Raw genomic sequence first — 27520 nt, forward strand, 5'->3', positions numbered from 1 at the left:
GTATTGTATCTCTGTTGTATGTATCATATCCATCTTGTATGTATTATATCTGTATTGTATGTATCATATCCATATTATATGTATTATATCTGTATTGAATGTATATATGTAGTGTATGAATCATCAGTATTGTATGTATTGTAACATATCTTGTTACATATCTGTACTGTATGTATCATCTATATTGTATGTATCATATGTATTGCATCATATCTGCATTGTATGTATCATATCAGTATTGTATGTATAATATCTGTTTTGTATTGCATCATATCTGCATTGTATGTATCATATATTTGTTGTATGTATCATATATTTATTGTATGTATCATATCAGTATTGTATGTATCATATCAGTATTTTATGTATCATTTCTGTTTTGTATTATTCATAACTGCATTGTATGTATCATATCTATCTTGTATTGCATCATATCTGCATTGTATGTATCATATATTTATTGTATGTATCATATCAGTATTGCATGTATCATATCTGCATTGTATGTATCATATCATTTAACATATTATGTATGGCAATCTTGATTTCCTATTCTTAGCCAATGACACTTTTACACCCATTGATTCAGATGGTGATATGTTTAAGTGCATATTTTATTGCATTTAATGAGGCTATCTGTAAACATAAATCCTGTAGGTATCAGTATTGTATGTATCATATCTATTTTGTATTGCGTCATATCTGCATTGTATGTATCATATCTGTATTGTATGTATAATATGTATCATACTTGATTGATGTATTACAGAATGTTTGATGTTGGAGGTCAAAGATCTGAGCGCCGGAAGTGGATCAATTGTTTTGATGATGTCAAGGCAGTGCTGTATGTAATGGCTCTCAGTGCTTATGACATGTGCTTACTTGAAGATGCCACTGTGGTGAGTCTTAAGATTCTTGCTGTCAAAATAAAATTTACTGAACAGTGGTACACCCATACCTGACCATGCTGTATATATTTTAATATAACCTGGATCCAACTGCCAGTAACAAAATGAGCTGGCAGATCAGAGTCTGTTTTTTTCTTCTACTGATTAACTCAAATGATTTAGTTGATCCTGATTGGTCAGTGCATTATGCAGTGGTAGATTCAGGTCAGTGCTCTTTTCAGTTGGTACTGACTTGTGTACAAGTATATTCAGTAAGATTCCCAGTGGACTACTTGCTTATGGAAAGATGTCCATAAGGATGTTGGAATATTATCTTTGTTGAAAATGAGTATTTTTACATAGCTAAGGGACCAAGTAAACCAGAATCAATTAAACAGGTATAATGATTAGTGTGCATTCTCTTGCACTCACCTTTTTGAATATCTATCTGACAGCAGTGATCATTAGATAGTGAGTACTGGGCAAAGTACCATCACTAATTGTTTATAAATAATAAGCAGAACAAACATTTTATAATTCATTAAATATTTATTGATTCTGGATACCTCTTATCAAAGATAAAATGAAAAGTATCTGCTGGTGAGTGATTTTTTTAAAAGTATGATGCAATAATTAAGATAACATCAGTTTTTCAAACCAAAAGGCAGCATGACAGATTTATGGCATGTCATAATTGCTAAAGTTTTCTTGCATGCTTTTTGTTAACCTTTATAATTTTCTTTCATATGATATTTTGATGATTAAAAAATTGTTTAAATCTTTGACTGTTTCATTGCAACCATGTTGTTCTCCATCCAGTCTCAGTCTTATAATTCATTGCACTGCAGTACACCTTGGTACAAACTGACATCATATTGGTGACATCATGATATAAAGATAATGTTATTTAGAACTCCACAGTAAAGACTGATTTTATAAAAGATGAATACCCTTAATATTGAAATATCTGCTGATTTCACCGTATTTTTAGTTGCATTTTTTTTACTGATTTTCATGATTGCTTATTTTTATGGGTTGTATCTTGTGATATGTAAATTTTAAATTATCTATGTACATTATAAATTGTATTGTACTTGCTGTTTGATGTTAACTTGTGGAATATAAAAGTAGATTTAATAGAATATATTAAACACTCATTTCATATAGAAAGCATGTTACATTATTCATGAATTTCATTATAGTGTACAGCTCTCCCTCATTATAATGTGCTTCATCATAATGTTATTCTGGATATACCACATATGCTCTCTCATACATCAAGTCAAACTGCAAACAACAAAGGTCCTGATCTGCCATAGCATAATGCACCTGCAGATCAGGGTTTGTGTTGTTTGTTCTACTGATTATTCCTAACAAACTGCACAGACCCAGATCTCCCAGCTCATAATGTATAAGTAGATATGGGTCAGTGCTGTTTGCAGTTGGATTCGTCCTTTACATGAGTATATACAGTAATGCTTTACCACTATGGACTCTGTGATCAAAATCATACATACATGTATGTACAGCAATATATAGATTGAAAGAAGCAAGTTGAAGCCTAGACTTGTGTCCTTATTTCCTTCTAAAAATACCATTATTTAACAAAATGTTGATAGTTTCCTCTATATTGCAGTTTGGTATATTTTCCTTGTCTCAGGATAGCATGGTTAAGTATGACAAGGGAGACAATTATGGAATCAAGCTACCATGCTATAGCAATGGAGAACTATAATTCATGAGTAAAGAAGACAATGTATTTAAAAAAATAACGAGTTGTGGTGCTTTCAGTTAAAAATGTTGTAATCAGATTTTTTATTTTCCTTACAGAACCGACTGGAAGAAAGTTTGAAGCTATTCAGAGGAATTTGTAACAATCGGTTCTTCACAAAGGCATCTATGGTACAATAATATTAGCTATCATCTAAGTTAATTTTTACGTTTTAATTAAAGACATGTACATCTTGATTAATAAAATGAGAAATCAATCTTTGTGCTTCTATTTACTTGCTGTGAACATATTTTATAAATCAGTAGTTAGTGGCATGTTCTGACAAAACTACCCATCATCATCATCATCATCATCATCATCAACATCATCATCATCATCATCATCTCATCATCATATCATCATCATCATCTTCTTCTTCTTCTTCTTCTTCTTTTTCTTCATCATCATCATCATCATCATCATCATCATCATCATCATCATCATCATCATCATCAGTGAAAGGCTTTCCAAAAAGTAGCTTCATTAAAAGTAATATATGTTATCCAAGACAAACAAGGAACTTATCATTATTCAAGAATTTTAGTGCTGACATGTTGAATGGATTGAAGATGTTCTTATGTCTATCCTGTCATTTTTAGGTTCTGTTCCTAAACAAGGTGGACTTGTTCCAGGACAAAATCAAGTATTCAGGACGTCACCTTAGGTACTTTTTCCCTGACTTCTCAGGTAGGTCAATAAACATAATAAAAAATTAAACAGAGGGTCTAACTTAATTAATAAATTAATAATTTTAATGTCATTTATTTCTAATTCATGAATAAGACTCTTATGTATCAGTATGAACAAACTTGCTTCATATGTATTTGTTCCAACAGGAGTCCATGATCTGGTACATATATATATATATATATAGGATCAGCAGTTTTGTCCTGGATCTATATTCATTTGAAAAACTGGATTAAAAAGATTCAGTTCCATTTTGATCTTACCTGTGAAACACAGGTAAGATATAAGTATCACTTTTGGTGGCAGCAGTGACATTAACATGAAGTTAGTGTTAATGTTTTTGGATTACCATAGTTAAAATTGGGAGTGGGGATACATCTCTTTACACAGATGAGAAACTACAGTTTTGTGAAATGTTTGTCGTATCTACCTAAAATAATTGTAAATTATTCCTGGATAAATTCAGATAATTATTTTCAAAAATTAGCTATAAAAATGTAAGAAAATAGTTCTGAATGATTTTCCAAAGTTTGTTTGCATGAAAATATTGTGAAGATTCAACCATTAATTTCTATGCTCAGATTTACTATAGGGTTTCTAATAATGGTCCTGTTCACTTTTTCTCCTAGCAATATTCAGTTCTATTTTGGAACAGCTTTCAGGAAGCTTAGTGGGATCTGAATGAAATAACAACATCGACTCTAAATTTCATTTATTTTACATCTGTTGCCTACTAGATCTAACAACAGAGATAAAATGTTTTTGACAGTCCAAATGTTGGCATAATAAGGAGGGAGGGGCTTCTTAGGACTCTTTTCATATATTCTAATAGGAATATTTGATTCTGAAAGAACTTGTAGGAAAAAAATGTAAGATCTACATGAGATAACAGTGTTGACTCTAACATATTTTTGTATATGTCAGTTGCATGCAAGTTTTACAGTGTGCTCCCTGTATCTCAGATGTTGACATACTGTGGTCTGTTGGTGGAAAAAACATAGAACATGGAGGAAATCACCAACTTTGGATAGGTGATCATCTGCCATAATATATGTTAAAAAAAGGTATTGAACCTTGGACTTCAGAGGTTCAAAGTGAACATGTACCAATGTACTATCCAGCCCACATAGTGTTTGGAGGTTAGGTGCCTGGATAGTGCACTAGCTTGCATGTCTGCATTTCCAGGGTCCATGCCTGACAGCTACAGTCTGCCTTGGGGTCCCGAGTGGCTGAGTGGTCTTAAGCGCTCACTTATTGATTGCTGCCATCGTCCTGTGTGGGTATGTGAGAAAGCTTGCCAGTAGTTTCTCGTAGGTCAGTGGTTCTTTCTGGGGTTTTTCTGGGTTCTTCCTCCACCATTAATACTGGCTGCCATGTATAGCCTATCTTGTGCTCAAAAATGGCGTTATACCCAACAACAACAACTTCAAGTCTGCCTTAGGTCACAGCTTATCCATGTTCAGTCATGTCTTCTGCTCTATCCAGTGGCTTCATCTCATCAGAACCATTAAGATTATGTTATGGAGGTTGAGCTGACATAATGATAAATGTCAGACTTACTTTTTAATGAACAAGATGAGGAGATAAAACAGTATCATACTTTCGATCTTACCTCTATGTTCTTGACAAATGAAAAATAATGAAAGCAAAGAAAGGAAAATATTAAAGGGATTTTCGGAATATAAATACAGCAAATACTTTGTAAGGAGTATTTTATATTTATGATCAGAAATTGAAAATTTGATATTTTCATTCCTGTGTATATCTGGGATGATAAGCGAGATGGAAATAAAGTTTAGAATTGACTAATATTACCTGAAATTTAAATAAATACCAAATATACTCACTTTCAAGTTGAGTCCAACTGCAAACTGCACAAACCCAGATCTGCTGATGCATAATGCTATTGTGCAGTTTGTTAGAACTGATAAATAGAACCAGCATCATAGACCCTGATCTGCCAGTGCATTATATACAGATCAGACTCTTCAAATAATATTTACAGAGTGGTAATACTTATAAATAGGCATTTGCTACTGTTTATCAAGGCATTGAATGTTTTTGTTGTATTTTTTCAAGGTCCTGACAAGGATACAGATGCAGCAGCCCGCTACATCCAGCAGCTGTTCATGATGCAGAGTCTTATCCCTGGGAAAGTCATTTACTCCCACTTCACCACAGCAACTGATACTAGCAACATTCAAGTGGTTTTCCAAGTTGTCATGGACTCAATCCTTAGAGAAAATCTAAAAGCTGCAGCCATACTTTTCTAGTCAATAAAAAAATCCAAGGAACTTTTCCATTGTAGCTAACTCCCATTTAAACCACTTATTCTCACTTCCATTTGAATCACTAAATCTGGCTCCCATTTGAATCACTTATTTTGACACCCATTTGAATAACTTATTTTGACACCCATTTGAATCATTTATTCTGACTCCCATTTGAATCACCTATTTTGACTCCCATTTGAATCACTTATTTTGACTCCCATTTGAATCACTTATTCTGACTTCCATATGAGTAACTACTTTTGACTTCCATCTGAATCACTTATTCTGATCTCCATATGAGTAACTACTTTTGACTCCCATTTGAATCACTTACTCAGTAAAAAGCAATAAAACCAGATGTTTAGTTTACATCCAGCATCTTCAGCATGTTCTGCACTAACACATTCATTCATTTATTGACACTGTCTCATTCAAAAGGAGGAAATTCATCAACATTTGATCTCATCTGTTGAAACCCACTTGCTATTATTATTGCAACGCACATATGCACAGACTTCAAGTACCATTTGCAAGATGTATTTCCATGGGCTTTATCAAGGGGTCAGTGTAACTTTGTTCTCAAATGGTAGTGTTGGTTGTGATTGTTAAAACAAATGAAGTGCTGTCTTGACCTTTTGCGAATCTGTGCTGCATAATGATTGACTTTACATTTAAAGAAAAAGATTATTACACTCAGAAAATTTTGCACAATAGTGAAGATGTTGTACATAACATTAATTAATGCATTGATATTTCAAATGAGTTCATTATAGTATACATTATTGTGGACTATAGTGTGCTGTATGGAGCACACTGGAGATGAATGAACCTTTGTTTTTTACCTGACTGCAAAGATGTTTAATTGTGTTTGACTGATGCAGCTATTTTGTCGTTCTTGTTTTGGTTGTTGGTGTGAAATATTGGTTTGAAAGTGACAGTAAAATTTTGTTTCTCATATGATTTATTGTCTTATTACAGAGATGTCAGCTATGTTCTGTCCAAACTGTATCATGGGATAAATCATGTAAATCTAGAGTAAATTCAATTAGCCTGTATTTGCCATCAACATTTCAATTAGCCTGTATTTGCCATCAACATTTCAATTAGCCTGTATTTGCCATCAACATTTCCACATCATGAGTAGCAGTAAAATAATTTACATGATCTAATTTGTAAATGCCTACAAAATGTTAATGAGCAAATTAAAAATCAAGACTTTAATAAAAATTCTAGGATTTTTGAACAAGGATTGCAGATTTGGGGTTAGAATGTTGTCACATGTATATTTATATTAAAAGAACTATAATGAAGTCAAACTCTGAGCAGAGTGTAATTTATATTTTGGCAAATAATGTATCCAATTTTTGTGTTCAAAATTTTATTTAATTTCCATTTTTACTTTACACTAATGATATGAACTTGTCAAAGTTGTTGAGCATCTTGCCTTCTTGAGAGTACTGTGTCAGTAAAAATACATTATTGTATTCATTTTTATGCATTATTATTCTAAAGATAAAGATTTTTATAGTTTTTCTTTTTACATTAATAGTTAATAAAAATAAAATGTGTAGTTGTCCAGAAGAAACTTTTCCATACTAACAAAGCCAGTTTATAGTCTGTGTACGATTACTGGTTTTGTCCATTATATTTGAGTCCTTTCATTTAATTTATTTTTGCATGATTTTTCTTGAAAAGATTTGCAATATCATTTTGGAAGTTATATAAACTGCATAATTATATAGAAATGTGTAGAACAAGGAAAGAATGTAGAATTATGTTTAAGTTAATGTATGTGTCATCCAGTTGAAGCCAACCATATATACTGCCAGATTTGAGATTGCAAGATTTATGAAAAGCTTAATTCAATTTACATGTGATGTATTTGATGCCATGATGTACTTTCATGTAATTCTGTAATTAATACCAATAGGTTGGTAGAATTCCATGATGATTTTTTTGGTTAAAAATGACCATAGGTCATGATATTTAAATAACCATTTTTTTATGCTTCAAAAACCATGTAGGCTGGACATTCCAAAAAAGTGAATAACTTTGACAGCAACCAACCCATTTATTGCCAGGACCACAAAACATTTCAGCTCTGTTAGTAATTTCTATGTTTCAGTAAAAATAAAATGCCTATCATCTTTTAAGACTGTATCTATCATTTTTCATGCCCTTTTTGGCTTTTCTAAATTTGAATAGAATAAACTGACAGTCATTTCAAGATTTTTTTAAAAAAGTCTTAGGGTGGAATGGAAGACAGAAAAAAAACTGTTGGGATATTAAATAAAATTGTTCTAGCTCATGTTAAAGGTGAACAGAAAATTCCTTGACAGTGTTAGTTATTTAAGTTCAATTAGTTACAGTTACATTTACAGGTTCGACTACAACGATTTTGGAAACACTTTTTTGATGGTGGGCAGTACAACTGTTTAAGTGATGGAAGTGTTATCTTGTGTATTATTTAGAATTCTTCTGTTTTCACAAGGTACTATTAGGTATTTTTTGGACTTCCTCTATTTTCATGAGGTACTATTAGGTATTACTTGGAATTCCTCAATTTGCATTGGGTACTATTAAGTATTACTTGGAATTCCTCTATTTTCAAAAACTACTTTTATGTATTATAAGGTACTTTTATGTATTACTTTGAATTCCTCTATTTTCACAAGGTACTATTAGGTATTTTTTGGACTTACTCTATTTTCATGAGGTACTATTAGGTATTGCCTGGAATTTGTATATTTTCATGAGGTACTATTATGTATTACTTGGTATGCCTCTATTTTCATTGGGTACTATTATGGGGGACTTGGAATTTTCCTATTTTAGTTGGCGCTCTACAGTTTTATAATTTGCATAGGGTTAGAATTTTAAAGAAAAAGAATTTCCCGGCTTTCCTCGCTGGTTATACTGGCCATTAAAAAAGACCTTGTATATCTTAGATATAGTTCAAAGAACCTTTAATTTCCTTTATTTTGGTGTATGATTGATGGGTGTAATATGGGTTATATAGTATACAGCTTGGCCTTATTCAAGATGTGCACCTTTCAAAAAAGTGCTACCTCTACTTGGTCATTTTCACTTCCTGAACTTCAGAGGTGTATTGTATAAAAAAAGAGCTGATTACTTTTTTTACATTTTATATATATGGTAATTCATTCATTGCACTTTCAGAAGCTGGTATTGTCTAGCTTGGCAAAGTTCATTTTTCATATTTTAATAGCTGCTAAGGATAGTGTACTTTAGTATAATTCAGGCTGATTGTTGGATCACAAGGGAACAGTCATTTTAGTTAGAAGTGTGCTTAGATCATGTACAGTTTCCAAAAGTACAATATCCAAAGACATGTCAGCCACAATTCATTAAAGTAGCATAGAGATATGCCAACATTCTCTCCATTGTGCAAACAACTTCACATTACATACGTCACTCTCGCAAAAGTATATAATAACTGGTGAGCGCCCCCTTAATCGGGTACATTTATGTGATATTTGGAATTCCTCTGTCTTCATTGGCTACTATTATGGATTACATGGAATATCTTAATTTTTATGGACTACTATTATGTGGATTTGAAATTCATCTATTTTCACAAGTTACTATTTTGTATTGGCATTCGTCTAATTCACAAGGTACTACTTTATATTGGCATTTGTCTATTTCACAAGGTTCTATTTTTGTATTGGCATTTGTCTAATTCACAAGTTACTATTTTGTATTGGCATTCGTCTATTTCACAAGGTACTATTTTATATTGGCATTTGTCTATTTTCACAAGATGTTATTATGTACTACTTGGAATGCCTTTGTTTTCATGAGGTACTATTTTGCTTGGATTTTCTAAGAATTACATTTTGATTGATGCCTAAATTTAGCAAAATACATTGGGAAAAATGACATTTATAAGAATGACATTGTGTTGGGTCTTTAAATTCAACCATTTAATCCACAAATATTGGTTCCCTACAAAAAATAGTGACTTCACAGTATTACTACATATATACTTGCTTATAAACCAAGTCCAGCTGCAAACTGCACAGACCCAGATTTTCTTTTGCATAATGTACCATTAGATCTGGGACTTTGCAGTTAGTTTAGTATAGTCACAGGAAAAACAACACAGACCCTGATCTGCAGGTGCATTATGCTACAGCAGGTTGGCCTAACTTAAAAGTTAGTATATGGTATATGGAGGTACATGTATGACACTGGATGGTACTTGTATCATTTTTAACCTGCCATGAATTATGTGTTGTATTTAAATAGAAAAATAATCTATGTTAACACTGCCTGTACTATCAGACATGACCTTCACCTTTGGAGGTGCACATGTCTGATTAAATTTTGACTTTTTGAAAGAACAAGCAAGTTTCTAGTACTGATGTTGGATTATTTCATAGTTACTTCCCTTGTCAAAAGTAACTTTTGATTTATATTTCTATCATTACAGTGATTACATGCACACCTAGCTTTTCTTCTCATTTGGGAAGGGGAAGAAAAAAAACTAAAAAAGTACAAAACCCACTTTTTATAATTAAATCTTTTCTTTTTTTCTCTAAACAAAAAAGTAATTTTTTTTTATTTGGTTGCCTGTATTAGAAATTAAAAGATGGAATATTTTAATCTCTCTTGCCCTAGGTATTTTGGTATGTTATGAGCCACTGTGTAAATAAGATTTGGTATACCTACTTACTGGTGTTACCAAAACTAGTTGTTTCAATCAGATAAAACTATTCTCAGAAATACTTGGATTAAATTGTCTTGATTGGATATTGATCTCCGACATTGTAAATGTCACCTGCATGAAAAGCTTATAACAAGAATGCACAACATAGTGCTCTTATTTACATATGCATATGTATGCTTTTGTTATAGACACAAAACTTCTGCAGTGCAGCCTGTTTAGTTTAAATGAAGGTCGATTCTGGCCCATGTCAGCATTTGAATTGTACACCCTTGAGTTATATTGATGTCATTGGTGGGCAATTAAAGTAATACTTGTTGTGATTGATATAGTCACTGAGATTTTAATTTTGCAAGTAGAAGTACCTGAGGATTTAATTTTAACTCAAAACATGACCAAAGACAAAGATGGGCAGATTGAGAGATTTCTGTGTTCCTGTGAGTTTTGTTCGAGTTATTGCCCTTTTTGAATTGGCACTTGATGTAATGTGGAACAGAACCTTGTGAACGACAAATAGTAGCATGGTTTTGATAGACTACAATGAAGTTGGGCAAGTATTATGGTCATCAGGTCAATAGGTGCATGATAAAAAAAATCACTTTGCCAGGGCAATTTTTTTAATAATTGTTATCTATTTTGACATGCAGTTGAATACAGTGTATGACAAAAAATCTTAATGAAAGTTACTAGTTCCAGAGTTTCCAGTTGAATTGTATTAAACTTGGTAATGTTAATGTCATCAGCTGAAGATATGCATATTACTAAATCACTTTGCTTTCAGAAATTGTGTTAGAGTTATTTCCCATTTTGTCTTGGAGCTTGATGTAGTAATGACAGAATATTGGGAACACAGCATTTTTATTATAGTGTGAAGAGAATATATATTGTGGGGAAAATGTTTAGTTTTCAACCTCCTTAAAACATGTAAATTTTTTTGCAAATGAAAATCTACTGGTTTACAAGCCAATTTACTGATCAAAATTTGTAAATGTACTGGTTTTAAATCCTGGTTATATATGCAACTAGTCTCAGAGTTTGCAATGGTATGCCACACAACTTGGACAATGTTATGGTCATCATCTGACAATGTATATAATGACAAATCACTTTGCTTTCAGGAATTTTCTTAGAGTTATTGCCCATTTTGTCTTGAAACTGGATGTAGTAAATGGCAGAAAATTGGAAACTCAACTAGCCTCATAGTTTTCAATGGATTGTGATGAAACTTGGTCTGTATTATTGTCATTATCTGATACTGTGCATACTGACAAATCACTTTTTGCTCTATTAATTTTTGTTAGAGTTATTGCCCCTTTTTCCTTGGAACTGGATGGAGTTATTTCTTTAACATTGGGTGCACAACTAGTCTCACTGATTTCAATGGATTACTATGACATTTTATACATGTTATGTTTATCATGACAAGTTGAATAACCGACAAATTACTGCTGTTGTAAGAGTTATTGCCCTTTTTGTCCTGCAGCTGAATCCTGTGGGAGATAGAATCTTATGAACTTGAGTATGTTTCTTATGGCTCACTATGTAACTTGGTACATGCTATATTTATCATCTGAAAATGGACATATTGACAAATCTTTGTGCTATCACAAATTTTGATAAGAGTTATTGCCCTTTTTGACTTAGCTGGATATGATATATGACAGACTTGTGTTAATGCGGCTGCTTTTGTTGTTTTTAGTGGATTGCTGAGAAACTTAGTACATATTATGGTCATGTTTAGAAGATATTGATGTTGACCAATCATTATACTCTGTCCAGTACCAGTTGTAAAGGCAGTATATATTTGCTCCAAATAGTCATTCCTTATTTGTCAATAATCATACAATTTCTAAAGAGAGCAGTGAAGACAAAAACATTTATCAAACATAGAATTCCTTACTTGTTTTGCACAATAATACTTTATTGACTTCAACCTGAATTTTCAAGATTTTGGGCTCGATAATCTTCCTTTGTTATTATCCTTTGTTATTTTGTTCATTATCCCATCCCAACACTAGTAAAATGTACTATAGTTTTATCTATTAGGTTTTTGTTTAGGTACAAATCATGTTTTATGTAAGTGTACATAAAAGTAGTTATTAATTTTATTTAAGTTAGATTTCGGTTTCAGAGCCTCATTACTTAGACAGGCTCTACAGTCAGTCAGATTGAAACAAATTTCTAGTCTTTCTTTGCAATGAATGATCATGCTTTGTATGTGATGGCATGCTTGACCAATTGATGTGTAGTGAATAACCCACTTTTGTCTCATTGAATCTAATATGTTATTTAATACATAATACAAATCTGATCTCATTTCATGTGTATCCACTAAATAGTATGAATGCTTGCAGGAGATAAGTATATATATATATATATATATATATATATATATATATATATATATATATATATATATATATATATATATATATATACTTGGAACAACTTTCTACTTTTCCATAATCTGTTCACTATCTGGATGCAAACATTTTTCTTGACTGGATACAACTTGACATGATTTTCTTGTCATGACAACATTCATAATGAATTTTCTTATCAAAACTTCTCTGTGCTATTTTGTAGATAAAAATATGTATATATTTTTTTATGCCACTCCATGAAGTTTGAGGGGGCATAGAGTGTTAGCCTTGTTCATTCATACATATGTACATCTGAAAGTGTGATCAAGTTTTGCATTTAGGTTACTGTGGTGGGGCATTCATGTTCCATGAACAGGTATTTGTTGCTAAAGGACTAATTTAGAAATGCAACTTGAGATTATTAAATTTTACCATTTTAAATTCATCTGATTTATAATTTAATACAGTTTTTAAAACTTTGTTCTATTCTAAATTATGTATTTATTCAGCTTATATTTAAAAGGCAAATTATTCTCTTGTGTAACACTTTTTGGGATGAAATCCAGTGTCATAATTGGTATAGTGCAAACTTCCTTACATTACAGGCTGTCATGAAGGGATAGATAGAATCAGCAGAAATTATTTTATCAGTTGTCAGATTTTTAAAACCATCATTGAAGCATATGCCTTTTTTGTCGTTTGCAACCACACTAGTCCATGCTATTGTTGATGATAATCTTGACTTTCTGTTATTTAATAAGGATTGGATAAAAACCCATTTGTGGCCACCATGGTCAGGAATAACCAAGTTTTTTTGTGTTGTTGAGTTTGTATTTAGAACTGGGTTTTTTTGGTAAGAATTGGATAATACCTACTTGTGGTCATTGAGATCTGTGTGAACTAAGGATGGTTCTTTTTTCAATAAGGATTTGACAAAACCCACTTGCTGTCACATAGATCCATGCAACCCAAGATGTTCCTTTTTTTAAAGTGAAGATTAGATTGAACCTACAGAGGTCTGTGTTTGTTCTTTTTGTTGACCTCTTTTTATCATGAAGTTGAACCCACACCAGCTGATTCAGAAGTAAGCACTGTAGACCAGGCCGTAAGCCCATGCTGCTGCCACTGATTCAGAAGTAAGCACTGTATACAAGGCCTTAAGCCCTTGCTGCTGCCACTGCTTTTACTTTGAATGAAGTACATTTTACATCCATTTAGTGGCTGTCAGTGCAGTGATACATTATGTCTACATTAAATTTTTTCATGATTCATTCCTCATAGTATCCATTTGACTTGCATGCTATTTTACAGTATTTCCTTAGTGATTTCATAATTATACCATTACAACATATCCTTGCTTATAAGTCGAGTCCAGCCTGCAAACTGCAAAGACCCAGAACTGCTGTCACATAAAATGCTGGCAAATCTGGTTCTGTGCAGTTTGTTAGGAGTAACCAGTACAACAAACAACATAGACCTTGATCTACCAGTGCATCATGCTACAGCAGATCAGGATCAGTGTTGTTTGTAATTTGACTTGACTTATAAGTGAATACATATTATTTTTGTATTGCCTACACTAAGTTTATAACTTATTGTTGATTCATCCATATATTGTATTTGTATGAGAAGAGGAAAATATCTTTTTAGATTTTCAACTCTTTTACTCTTTTACAGAAGAGTTGGCCACCTTTTGGCTTAACTCCCCTTCATTTTTATGTTTTCTATGTTTAAGTATTGCATATATGTGTTCTGTTGTTCGAGTAAAACCCACATTGTTCATAATAGCCATCAAAACATGTGTTTTGAAATCAAACATGTTATGTGTCAACTTATTTGATGAACATCATCTTGCAATCATATATGTACTTCCTGAACAACAGTATTTAGAGATGTGTGTTGCATTATTTGCAATTTAAAATGACAAATTATTTTTGTAAAATAAAGTTAAAGTGAAATAAAAAACTCTATTGCCATATTTCCTTACTTTGTTATGCTTTCTTCATAATGCATCTCCACCACACCACCATCCCCACCACCACCACCTTTGAAATACAATGCAAGACCTTGGGTGGCAGTATGGATGTTATGGACATTGCTGTACCAATTTTTTTAAAGTCAGGATAAAGTTAAGAAACATAAATAAAATGAATATGGTACATTGCTGTATCAGTTGTTCCTCTTAGATCTTTTATCTTTCTTTGATATAACTATTAATTAATCACTTCATTGATTTCTAATATGAAAAGGGCAGACAACCTGTACAAAATGTTCAGAATTGCTGTAGTCAGTATACCTGTATAAATCAATTACATGGTGTATAATTTCATGTAATAATTTAAGCACCTACTTGGGAATAATTTGGAAATAATTAGGAATTAATTTGTACTGATAATTTACTCTTTCCTTCTCATGGAAAATAGTTTATTGTTTGCATTGTTTTCTCATCTCATTCTGGACTGGAGGAAAATTAAAATTATACATGATATTTCATAGTATATAATGCATGTCTTTTACGAGCTGTCAGTAAGTCGACCTTGATCTGTCAGTTGGCAGGCCTCTTTCTGAATGCATACTTTGACCTGTCCATAGGTAGATCTATGATCTGCCATTGGGTAAATCTCTCTTCTTCTGCCCATGAATAGACATTGATCTGTCAGCAGGCAGGCCTTGATCTGTCAGACCAGTCTTTGATCTGTCCATGTGAAGATCTGTGATCTGCCATTGGGTAAATCTGTCTTAATCTAACAATGAATAGACCTTGATCTCTCAGAAAATACATCATAAACTGCTAGAGGGAAGACCTTCATCATTCAGCTGCCAGACCTTTTTCCTCCAGTAGATAAACTTTGATCTGTCAGCAGGCAGACATAAATATGCTGGAGGGTGCAGTTTTATCTGTAAGCAGGTAGGCGTTGATCTGTTGGTGCGTACACTTTGATCTGTTAACAGGTAGACATCGATCTGCCAGTGGGTACTGGGAGTATAGTTTGAATTTTGTACAATGAGCATTTTCTCCTAGCTCCTACCCTTTTGGTTTTGTCTTTTACATGGGTATCAGTTCAAGCAGATATGAAATTTTGGAATAGAATAAACGTTTCATGCAAATCTATATTTTGTTGTCAATTACAATAATTTCATGCTTATTATCCAGTCTGAAATAAACCAGTATGCGATGAAAATAGAAGAAAAAATCGGCAAGGATATAAGTAAGTTTCCTGAAATCATGCGTATTTTTTAAATCCTTATTAAAAATATAAATGACACGCTGAAATGAAGGCTACATTAATGCCGCCGTCATTCTCATCTACTTCAATGATGATAAATTTTACTGTCCATGGCCATGGGTCATGTTGAATCCCGTCCATAAATAAGGCCCTTTCGCAGTCTAAATCAAGGAATAACTGTTGTTTGGTACAGGTATTTAGCAGGGACTAACCCACTGCATAAAGTCTCCCCTATGTTTGTTAATCATTTAATTGTTTTTTCTTACCTACATCAAACTTTCAATGCTGGTGCATTTCCAGGAGCTGTACATAGGAAATGAAATAGAGTGACTTTTACCTACTTGGAGAGAAAACAGAGTTGAGTTATTATCATAGTCAATGGCCCATATGGAATCAGTTCACAATTAATACTTCCAGTTCAGTACCCACGAATGTAGTTCTAGTCTATTTTTAGAACATTTTTTCCTCTCTCATTTTGGTGGTGATAGAAGAGTTTTATTTATGCATTTTTGGTAGGGATTTAAAGGTAACTGTTTATTCTTCATAATATGAGCTCAGGGTGTTGTTGTATGTGTGTATTTCGGCGACAGTGCACAGTGAGTAATAAGGCCTTGGTGATGCTCCGGAAGTGAAATCTGTGTTCTGTTTACATGGTGATGTGTTGACAGTTCAGCATCTAAAAAAAGAGCAGGTCAACCTTTGACGAGAACTTCACCGTGAAGTCATCTTTGAAGGTAGTTTAGATTAGCATATGATTTGTATTGATTGTCACACAGTGGAAAGGTCAGTACTGAGAAACCAATGTAGATAACATATAGTAAAATTAATTGTGTCCTATGTCCATATTGTATGTGTTCATTAACTGTTGCCTGTGTTGGTACCTAAGTCTGAGATCACTGACAGAAAAACTGGCTACCTACATTTTATGCATCACTTAGTTTTGGCGAGTGAAATCCAGTTAACATTTTTAATGGAAACAACAAGACCAACACCTATTATACTTTATTTATGTGCATTTGGTAAACATTCTTTACCATCATGCGAAATAAAGGCAATGCGACTCTATTCAGTAGCCACATGTGTGTACCCAGTTTCAGTAGCCACATGTGGATACCCAATTTCAGTACAGGACGTAACTGGGAGATACTTCATCACCATACTTGCAAGAGGTCATGTGGCCCATTTTATTCGGTATTAGTCAAATGCATTTTAAATAAAATTCTTCAAAATTATTGGTCCTGTTATCAGGTATATTTGTTTTTATAAGTACCATACTTTTGTATGATGAACTCCTGAAGTGGAAGCAGCCTGCAATGATACAATTAACAAAAATCTAATGCCAAATGAATTTAGCATGTTGCAGTATGCGATAATTCCTCGTTTCGTCATCTAATCGTAGTTGACGGGAACTAGTACAAATAAGGGGAGGGGGTACAACAGAACAGAGGGATGGTGAACATTTAATTCTTGTTTTAAAGTATAATAGTTGGCGCAGATCTTAGAGTTTTACATTGGGATCCCTTAAAATATTGTGAAAAGACGCTGATTTTTGCAAGAAAACCAACTTCCATCTCTCCCATCAAATCATCTTCATTATTATCTTTCATGTTGTAAAATAGGTATTACCGAGGTAATTGGGTGTCTCTTTTTATTCAGTGTCATCTTCATATGTGTCTTCCTTTTCTTCTCTACAAAAAACTGGTCAGGAATTTAGCAGACTAATGACGAACGTGTAGACTTCTAAAATAATTCTTTATCACAAATGACAAATATAGTTTCACGCCGACAGGGTTGTGTAAATTTATGAGACTAAAATTGCGATAAGCTTTTATTTTGACCAAACTGGTATTTACTGTTGATATCTGATAAGGTTGCTCATTATAGAAGATATTTTAATTCTTTTGATAAGTTATCTTATATACTTCATTACATATCGTATACCTTTAGAGAGATGTTACATGATAGATAGAACATATCAATAAATTTTAATCATATCTTGTGAATGGAAACACTCGAGATAACTAGGAAAGTATTAAAGATATCGTATATAATTTATAAGATAATCTTAAAATATGTATGAGACATCTTATATAATTTATGAGATCTCACTATTTATAAGATGTCTTATAACGCGTATGAGGTACGTTATACAACATATGAGATCTGACTTAAACTGTTTATAAGATCTTACAAAGTTTATAAAATATATTAAAACTTTATATATAACATATATTATCCGATATTTAATAAACTTTATGAGATATCTTATTAGCTATGTAAGATAGCTTACGCAATTTATAATATATCTTATAGATTATATAAGATGTCTTAGTAATCAAAATTAAAAATAAGATCTCTAATTTAGTTTGCAAGACATCCTATATGCTTCTCGAATTATCTTATAAACATATTAGTATATTTTATAATCGTTATAAGATGTTATATTCAAAGTTTTATATAACATATCTAAAGTTTATGAGATATCTTCTATGTACATGTGTTAGCGTTTTATCGGCACACATGATGCCAAACTATATATTATAGAGTATACACAATCTCTTCTAAAGTTTATAAGATTTCTTACCAGATTTATCTGTTATAAAGACTACAAGATATTCTATATACAATGTCTTTTATGACGTACCTAGTTTTTGGAATTTACATGGGAACACGAAAATATAATAAATACAATAAGTTGATAGTTATTGGAGTAAAATGGAGTTCAATGTAATATTACAAAGTGTGCATATTTGTTTTAACTGTATATCATTCTTCTGATCCATAATATGTTAAAATTTCAAAGTGTTAGGTCTAATAAAAATATGGTTCTGAAACGTAACATTTAAATAACAAAAGGAATTCATCTCCAATATTTTCTCCTCTATAAGGTGCATTTCCTATCCATTTCTTGTAGTCCCTCCCATCGTCCTTTTTTTTAAAAATGGATATATATAATCGAAACTTTTGTAAAAGCTTTACGTGGTTTAGTTACTTATTTTATTATAAAAAAGACGCATATAGGTAAGTTACTTAGTAAGAACATTATCTGAGCGTGAAAGTCAATAATTACTAAAGGAAAATCACACTATTAAATGTAATTTATATAAGATATTTTGCATGCGAGTTGTATGCCTATATCAAAGGGAAAAAACTAGAATGTCACCATTATCCTTTTCGAGATACCATGATGGACTGAGGTACAATCTGAAAAAGAAATATATTATTAAATGATACAAAAACATATGTCTGTATGTTTTCTTGGGATAGTTTGTTTTCCAGGTGTAAATTGAATGTTTTGGTTTTGTTTAAATGACAATGGCAATAATTATAAGCGTTAAAAGAAACAATATAAATATCCGAATTATCTTTCTTCAGCAGATTTTGGACTCGAATTGAGACGCATTAAAACACGATATTTCCAAATCTACAATTGTAGTTTTTTTTTCTCCCAAAATATTATAATTGCTAGATACTAGCTAGTAATACTTTTATTTGGAAAGAAACAAAGTGGTCCAACAGTTGGTCGAATTTTTGCAAACGTCGAATCTTATAAGTGTAAAACATTTAAATTCATAAGCATTAGTTGTAGGTATTCATTTCTTCAGTTTATCTTGTATCATCCTGCTTTTAGAAAAAAACTGTAATACCTACATATATTGTAACAAATATAAATACGTATTGTAAGAAATATAATCTGTATTACCTAGATGTATTGTAACAACTATAAATCTGTATTACCTGCATATATTGTAATATATATATATATATATATATATATATATATATATATATATATATATATATATATATATATATATATATATATATATACATATACATATATCTGTATTACATACCTGAATTGTAAGAAATATAAATCTGTATTACCTACCTGTATTGTAACAAATATAAATCTGTATTACCTACCTGTATTAAAATAAATATAAGCCCTAAGAAATATAAAGGCGTCAATGGTTTTCCCCTCTATTCCGCAGAAAGAGAGAGAGATAAATCATGTTAAATTATAAACAAGAACAAATTACAGGAACATCTGAAAAAGAAGGAGACTTTGGAAAAAGAACTGATACTATTTTAATTGACGCGTAAAACTGGAACTCCAGAATCCCAGCCCTCTCTCATGTTCAGCCAGCCTTATTTTCTGTTTCCATATCACCATACTCACAAACAAGACTGGAACTACGTTTTTTGACAGAGGTTTCCTTTCTACGTCTCAGTCAACGCAAATAACGATCAAGTTCCAACAATTTGTTCAATCCCGCTGTAAATAACTGTCAACGATAATGTCGTCATTTCCCATGCCAAGAATGATACACAGAAGCAAGTTACCTAGCAAATGAAAGTAAAAGCCAATAAATACCTAATGCAATGCACGCTATTAAACTCTACGACATTTTGCATGTGTGTAGTTTGTCTATCTCGAAGTGATAAGCCGAGGAAAAACTAGCATGTCACCGATATCCTATTCGAGATACCTTGAGGGACATATCACCGATATCCTATTCGAGATACCTTGAGGGACATATCACCGATATCCTATTCGAGATACCTTGAGGGACATATCACCGATATCCTGTTCGAGATACCTTGAGGGACATATCACCGATATCCTGTTCGAAATCCGTGATGGACTGTATCATCAAGGTCCAACAACTTGTCCATTCCCGCTGTAAATAACTGTCAAAATCAATGTAGTCATTCCGATGCCTAGTACAGGTCGCAGACTGTCACAATTGATCGTCAGAAACAGTTCGACCGCTGTGAGCCTGGCCTTGGATGGGAACTTATAGGCATTAGGATGACGAAATCTCCTGTTATGCAAATTACGACCACTGCACAAGAACTATAAATCACATACATGGGTCTGCCACCCCCACACGTCCTAGAATTCATGTTATTGACAGTGATCTTTGTGACAGCGAGTGACTGTTTCCATGCGCTTCGTTCGTAAAACTGCTATGTTCATGCGCATAGAAGATGATAAAAATGTAATTCGGTTTATGATTTAAGATGCAGCTCGTATCAAAAGGTCGGCATGCTGAGCAATTTGTATTGTTTTTCTGTTATGCATAAACATCAATTTATTCAAGTAGCGTAGATAGAAATTCTGCAAACCATTTCCCCGCGAAAATAATTTTTGGTCCTTCCCAATATCGCATGTTTAATGGACATTTTGTACACCCATTGGGCCTGCACTCCCCTTATGCGACTGATTTTTTTTAAATTATATGAAAATTAATAAACATGTACAAAAAATCATTATCATTGTAATTTGGGCTTGACTGACAGGTTACGTCTTGTTGTCAGCATCAGAAATCATGATTCGAATTTTCTGGTGCTGATAACACGCGATCTAGCAATCAAAAACTCATTACTATGATAATAATCAATATGTCTACTGCTATCTTCAGAATTTTTCTCCGTCGTAATCTCATTCTTGTAACATAACAAAAGATACAACCTTGTTGAAGCTGTCTGTCTGAAGTGGCGCTTCCTTAAACACATTCGCCATGCTTGAAAAAAGCCACTATAAAGTACATGTCGTTGTGACGTGGGAAATATGACCAATTTTGTTTTGCATGATGATGCGCATACATACTAGTGTGATAAGTCCTTAATCACCGCAGATTATTTCTTGGATATAACGTTCATCGGCTGTTTGACATTAACTGGCGACGACACATAAATACTGTTAAGGAAAAATCAATTGTGCTACAAGAAATTTTGATTGCATATATTCTTTATGTATTTATACATAAACGATAATTAAAAATATTGGTTTCTCTGTTTTCTTTTCGTTGTTTTGTTTTCGCAAGGATAAGTGATTTGTCAGGTATGTCATCACGGTGTTAACCCAAACATATTTTATTAGTCGACGTGTTTAAACTTTTCACAACTACCATGTACTATCCAGGTTATTTATTTGCAAGGGTTAAATATAAATAAGTATAATTTCTTTAATGACTGTATATGAAAACGTTATCTTTTCGAATACGTTCCTGGACAAATTTAGGATTTACCGTTTACACCTTCTTGTATGTGGTTACCAACCGCAAACAACATAGACCCAGATTTGCGGCGTCATTATCAGCCAGCACTTTTGTGTCTATGCTGCTTGTTCTACTAATTAATCTTAAACGGTTACTGGTTTTCGAGTCATTCAAAACAACATAATGACTAAAAAAGTAAATAAAATAAAACAGCACCCATAGCTGGAACGTTGAATCAAACTCATGCCGACAATGACCTCTCTCTCACATCCAGCCTAACTGCAAAATGGATCATTTATTCTATGTTCCCAGTGGAGCTATTTCCCTGTTAAAATAGATAAATATGCAAGCTAAATAGCTTGTTGGGTCTTTACTCCTTGGATAGAGCATCGTCTCCTCTCTCGTTAAGTCAGATAGCATCATATTGTAATTTAAACAGACATTAACTGCTAATATGATTCAAGGACGCAGTCTGGTATTCCATACCGTATAAAATCTAGCTAGATTAGTTCCATAAACAAAACATAGTACAGGAAGATTAATGGATTTCTCTAATCGAACTATTAAACATCCCTAATCGATCTGTAGCAAAGTCTGGTCTTGCCTCATACAATTCCCCCCCCCCCCCGCAGTGTGAACTATTAATTAGTCACTACTTTGACACGTGTACACATACGCTCAACAATAACATCCTTATGCTTTCCACTGAGGTTATAATGCATTTACACCGATTCGTAGGTTAAGAGAATTCACATCTTATGTACACAAATGAATTAAACAAAATTCACTTCTTGTCTTAACTATAACTTCTGCTAATTAACAACACAGTGGCGAAAACTTCCTACATACCGAGTAATATTAATTCCTAGCATACGTGATTCGTATGACATATGAACGAACATATTCAAACAATTATCTCAATAATCCTGTTAAGAAAATAATGTATGAAATTCTTAAAATACACGAGTCATATAGCATTAAAGACAAATGAATCCAAACACTTATCTGAAAACTCGTAACAAAGAAAAATTGTGTGAAACTAAGATACATAAAGTCAAACAATTATCTTACTCAAGATTTCACATACACGTCCATTGGACATTGTCTAACGGGAAACAAATGCTCCTTACTTTCCTCACATCAAAGAATCAATGAGACTGACTAATGTTGCGACGTAAGACATTTATAAAACACGTAGCTTCATATGGAAACACACCCCTATTGTTAAATTAGCCAATCAGTATCTTAGGTTTATTTAACCGCCAAAAGTAATACATGAACACCCAGGGTTTGACAGCATTTCCCGCTTTCCTTAATAAACTGATGTCTGCAAAGTTTAAACGTATGACAAATATTCAGCAAGTAGCAACGCTGTTTCTGCAACATTTTAACCTTTGCCATTCTGCTGGTACTATTATCGGACAGACCTAATTAAGAATCAGTCATGTCCCCATCTGACATTGGTGTACCATATTCTTACCCCTTGCCATAGATTTAATTCCGTAACAATCACAAATGTCAACTTAAAATGGTTATGTATCAAGCTTACACCTGCACATTACTAGCATCTGCAAAAGTCGTTCTGATACAACATGTATAACCTAGAAGTTATAAAAACACAAATAAACAAAGAATACCACAAAATTCACACATTTTCTGGTACAAAATATTCCCACGTATTAAATATTTTAACGACTCGATCGGTTAAAAGGAAACTTAAATGCAGTTCCCAGTATGAAAGATTTTGAAAGTAAAGTAAGACTATTCGGCGAGTTCAGACGAGGGAATTAATATTATATCGATATCGACTATAGGAGTAACATTATTTGCTATTAATCTACTAATTATCATAAAACACTATATCTTCGTTTGTGTTTTATTTTGAATTGATTTATTGTGAGACTAAAATTTAGGTTTTAACAGTGGATGAGTTATCCTGAATCTTTTTTCTTTATAAAAGCAGCAACAAAAAGAAGAAAACCAAAAACAAACTAGGCCAAAACAACAGATTAGCCAAAATTTGAAACCAAAATTTCAGTTTTAAAAGATTGCATTGAAAGGATCATTTGCCGACCCTCTTGAAGTTTCCTCATATGATGTATGATGCATATATGAGAAGGAGTTATTAAATTTCTGACAAAATATTGTGTTCAAATGCCGGTTGAGATGGAAACAGCGTGCTGAAAATAGATAAAAAGATATTTCATTTGTCCAAACTTTCCATGAATTTCTCATTGATGGGCATATCCATACATTATTCGTTCAAATTAAATTATTGAAAAAAATGTATGTTGTATCATTGACAAAAATATATTGTGTTTCATTTATATGCCATGAAGACGTATATCACAATTTAATAAAAAAGACAAATTTGGCTCATAAGAGTCCACAATAAAAAACCCCAACTTACACAAAAACTTCAAAAAAATATCAGATTTTATCGCAAACTGTAAAAACAAGCAAATTAAATGAATATGCTACAAACAACTGCATTGTACATTTATTGCTAAACTTAATCTTTTAATAATCTGACTAAAATTCGACACACTGAAATGCTCCTTCCATATTTTAGAGTGATTTCATTTCAGGAGTTGTGATTGTTACCGTGGATAATGACTGAAGAGACTCAGTTCTTTTTTAATCATATTCAGCGTGGAAATTATTTCTGTGATAATATAATCCTTTGAAAGATTTCAGCTAGTGGTTCATTTGTATTTGATTTTTATTGCGTACCCTCTTCGAAGAGACTGAACAATAAATATCCAATAAAACACAGCCCTGAGTCGAAATCCCTGTAGGGTTTAGTGATTTAATGGTAATAAGTACGAATCTAAGTCTCTTTCAAACCTTTACTGGCGCTCCTAACACACAAAAATCAAACCACGAACGCGAGACGAAGAAAGGAAAGTAAAGAAAGACAAAAATTTAATAAGATTATTTAAAACAATAGGAATTTATTTCTTTACCTGTAGTTTTTTTTAAGTATAAAAATGTTGAGACCCAATTTGAAGATGAATCGAGCAACTGCAGTCGAGGCAAATTGGACTTCATATATATTAAGCCGTACCATACAATTTTGCCCGCAAAATGTGAAAGAATTATGCTTCAATGGTTTTCTTAGTCCGATTTCGATTGTTATTTTGTGCTGGGAGCCTCTCTCTTTAGTATTACAGGATGAACGTCAAACCAAATATCCAAAAGCTAGCTGCCAAATCTGACATATATATATATATATATATATATATATATATATATATATATATATATATATATATATATATATATATATATATATATATATCAGCCATATGTCTATAGTTAATGTCATATAAAAATATATATATAAATATCATCATGATCATCAATTCCTTAGCCCAAGAGGTCGTTGGGGCACTACATATGACCTTACAAACAATTCTCTCCATATTTCCATGTTATCTACTGATAATTGGGAATCTCCTAATCCCATTGGAGGACATGTACATAAAAGGATAGGTTGAAGAGGTTTAGGAAATAACTACATTTTCGATCTAGCGAGAGACAAATATTACAAACGTAACTAATAAGTTAAAATATAAATATTTATTCCCTATTTGTCTAAACTTGCTTTAAATATTTAATATTCTTATTTTCATATTTTTTTTGTGTGAAAAAATGTGAGAATGACCATAAAATTGGCAACAAGATGGAATAGACACATACAATAGATGAAAAAAAGTGTAGCCAGTTATGCAGATATTGAGATTTTCGATAAATCAGTATCACATTAAAAAGACTTTCTTTGCATGGCCATGGAAAGTGGACTAATAAAGTGATCACAAAGGGAATCTCTAAACCCTATTAAAGCGATGCATTCCTGTCTCCTTTTCCAAAGAGATTCCATCAGAAGTACCTCAACCACTAGTTGTACACAATACTTGAAAACGAAAAACATGAAAACTATCGTTTGGATGTGAATTTTGCACATTCTTTTTTCATCCCATTGACATGCGCCTATAGTCACACGCGAGCGGCTCGTTTTAAAATCTTTATCGAGTTACATATATATAAACCTAGATTTTTGCTTCAGTCAGAAACCTTGGTCTATATTACTCTATATTACTCGTTATCGTTTCATGTACAATTAAATCAAAGAAAACATCAAACCTTTTCGATTATTAAATCAACAATGAAATCAAATTTCTGGCATCTTTAAGAATTTCTCATTTAATTTAAGACTAGTTTATAGGAGAGTGAGTACAGTTTGTAATAAAAGAAAACGGAACATAGCAGCACGCACATTTCATAGAGATAAATTATTTTGCTAATAACAACGATAAAGCCACAATCGTACAGTGATTTACGTCTTTGATTGTCGGTGTTCTTTGATCCGAGTTTAAGTTTGCAGATCCTTTTTAATTCAATTACTTACAATATAAGAAAGAAAATATAATTTGGTTTTTTACTATCAAATTAACCGAGACATTGCAAGACGTTTTGTGCATGCACGAAATCGTTTCTGTTGTAACGTTGAGGATAACTGTTCAGTATACGAGAGAGAGAGAGAGAGAGAGAGGGAGGATGTTGTACTTTTCCATTGGGAAACCGAACTTTACTATATAGATTACTTCATGTAGGTCTCATGGGGTACATCAGCTTGTATTATATATTACTTAATGTTAGTTAGAGATATTCGCACCGGAAGCGTTCATGTATTGGTGCGCTCAACATATCCGTAAAGATACTGATCAGTGTGCTAATACAAGAAATCAAGCTCGAAAATGAATTATCGATAATCTTAATTTGAGTGTGCTGTTTTCATCATCCTTCCCAGATGGACCAGAGTGGACAAATAACTTGAAATTACACCCTCTTTTCATTTGCCGGTGGTCAATATAAGGCCAGGAGGTCAGATACAATAGATTGCTTGCCTGTCATACGTTTCAACTTGTATTATCTCTAGGGATGCCAGGGGCAGCCACGAAAATCAAGCAGTTCAGGAGAGCTTCGAGAGTAGTTCCAGGGATTGTGGAAAGTGAAAGACGCTTCCTGTGCATAATATTAAATGTCTTGAAATTTTATTTTATGAACCGCTGTCAAGACCGTGAAGAAGAATTCCTGATAGAAAAAGAACTATTTTCCTACGCACAAAAGACAAGGCTCTCTCGTACGTAGGATTTCTTAACGGTGCAACTTATTATCATAATTTGATTTTTCCAGTATAAAACAAGAAGCAGAATGTTTTAAGCTAAACAAATGCAAGCTAGTGGCAAACATTAAATTGAGTTTTACAGTCTTTATCTGCCTTTTTGATAGAAACCATTAATAGACACTAATCAATTAACTGAAAACTTAACATACAGAGATCAAGCAATAACCACTGAGGACGCTAAATTAAATGGCTGCACGCGGGAACTGTTATTGTATCATTAATTTCAGACATCAAGATCCTTTACGAATATGACCCTCCAGCCTTTAAAGATTAACTTACTTAAAGAGAAGATAAATAAACATTCAAGACTTCGCAAGCGAAGGAAATCAATACATTATTGTTCATCAATCAACGCAGTTAACTTATTGGAATGGAGCTGAGAAAATTGTAAAAGAAATGTCGAAGCAATCGTTATACATGAAA

The 27520-nt window shown here is 32.6% G+C and overlaps 1 protein-coding gene across 1 annotated transcript in view; it reads left to right on the forward strand.

The window, feature by feature from the left end:
* Nucleotides 1–14649, forward strand: part of LOC149802697 (guanine nucleotide-binding protein G(o) subunit alpha-like) — a 65621-nt gene extending 50972 nt beyond the window's left edge. Inside the window, exons 6-9 of the mRNA XM_089952083.1 lie at nucleotides 770–899; nucleotides 2718–2789; nucleotides 3258–3345; nucleotides 5425–14649. Of these exons, the coding sequence (XP_089808209.1) occupies nucleotides 770–899; nucleotides 2718–2789; nucleotides 3258–3345; nucleotides 5425–5618 (484 nt within the window). The 3' untranslated portion in view covers nucleotides 5619–14649. The remainder of the gene's footprint in view (nucleotides 1–769; nucleotides 900–2717; nucleotides 2790–3257; nucleotides 3346–5424) is intronic.
* The last annotated feature ends 12871 nt before the right edge of the window (nucleotides 14650–27520 follow it).

Source organism: Sinohyriopsis cumingii, chromosome 3, assembly GCF_028554795.1.
Source record: "Sinohyriopsis cumingii isolate HCF-2022 chromosome 3, ASM2855479v2, whole genome shotgun sequence".
NCBI classification, from domain to species: Eukaryota; Metazoa; Mollusca; class Bivalvia; order Unionida; family Unionidae; genus Sinohyriopsis; species Sinohyriopsis cumingii.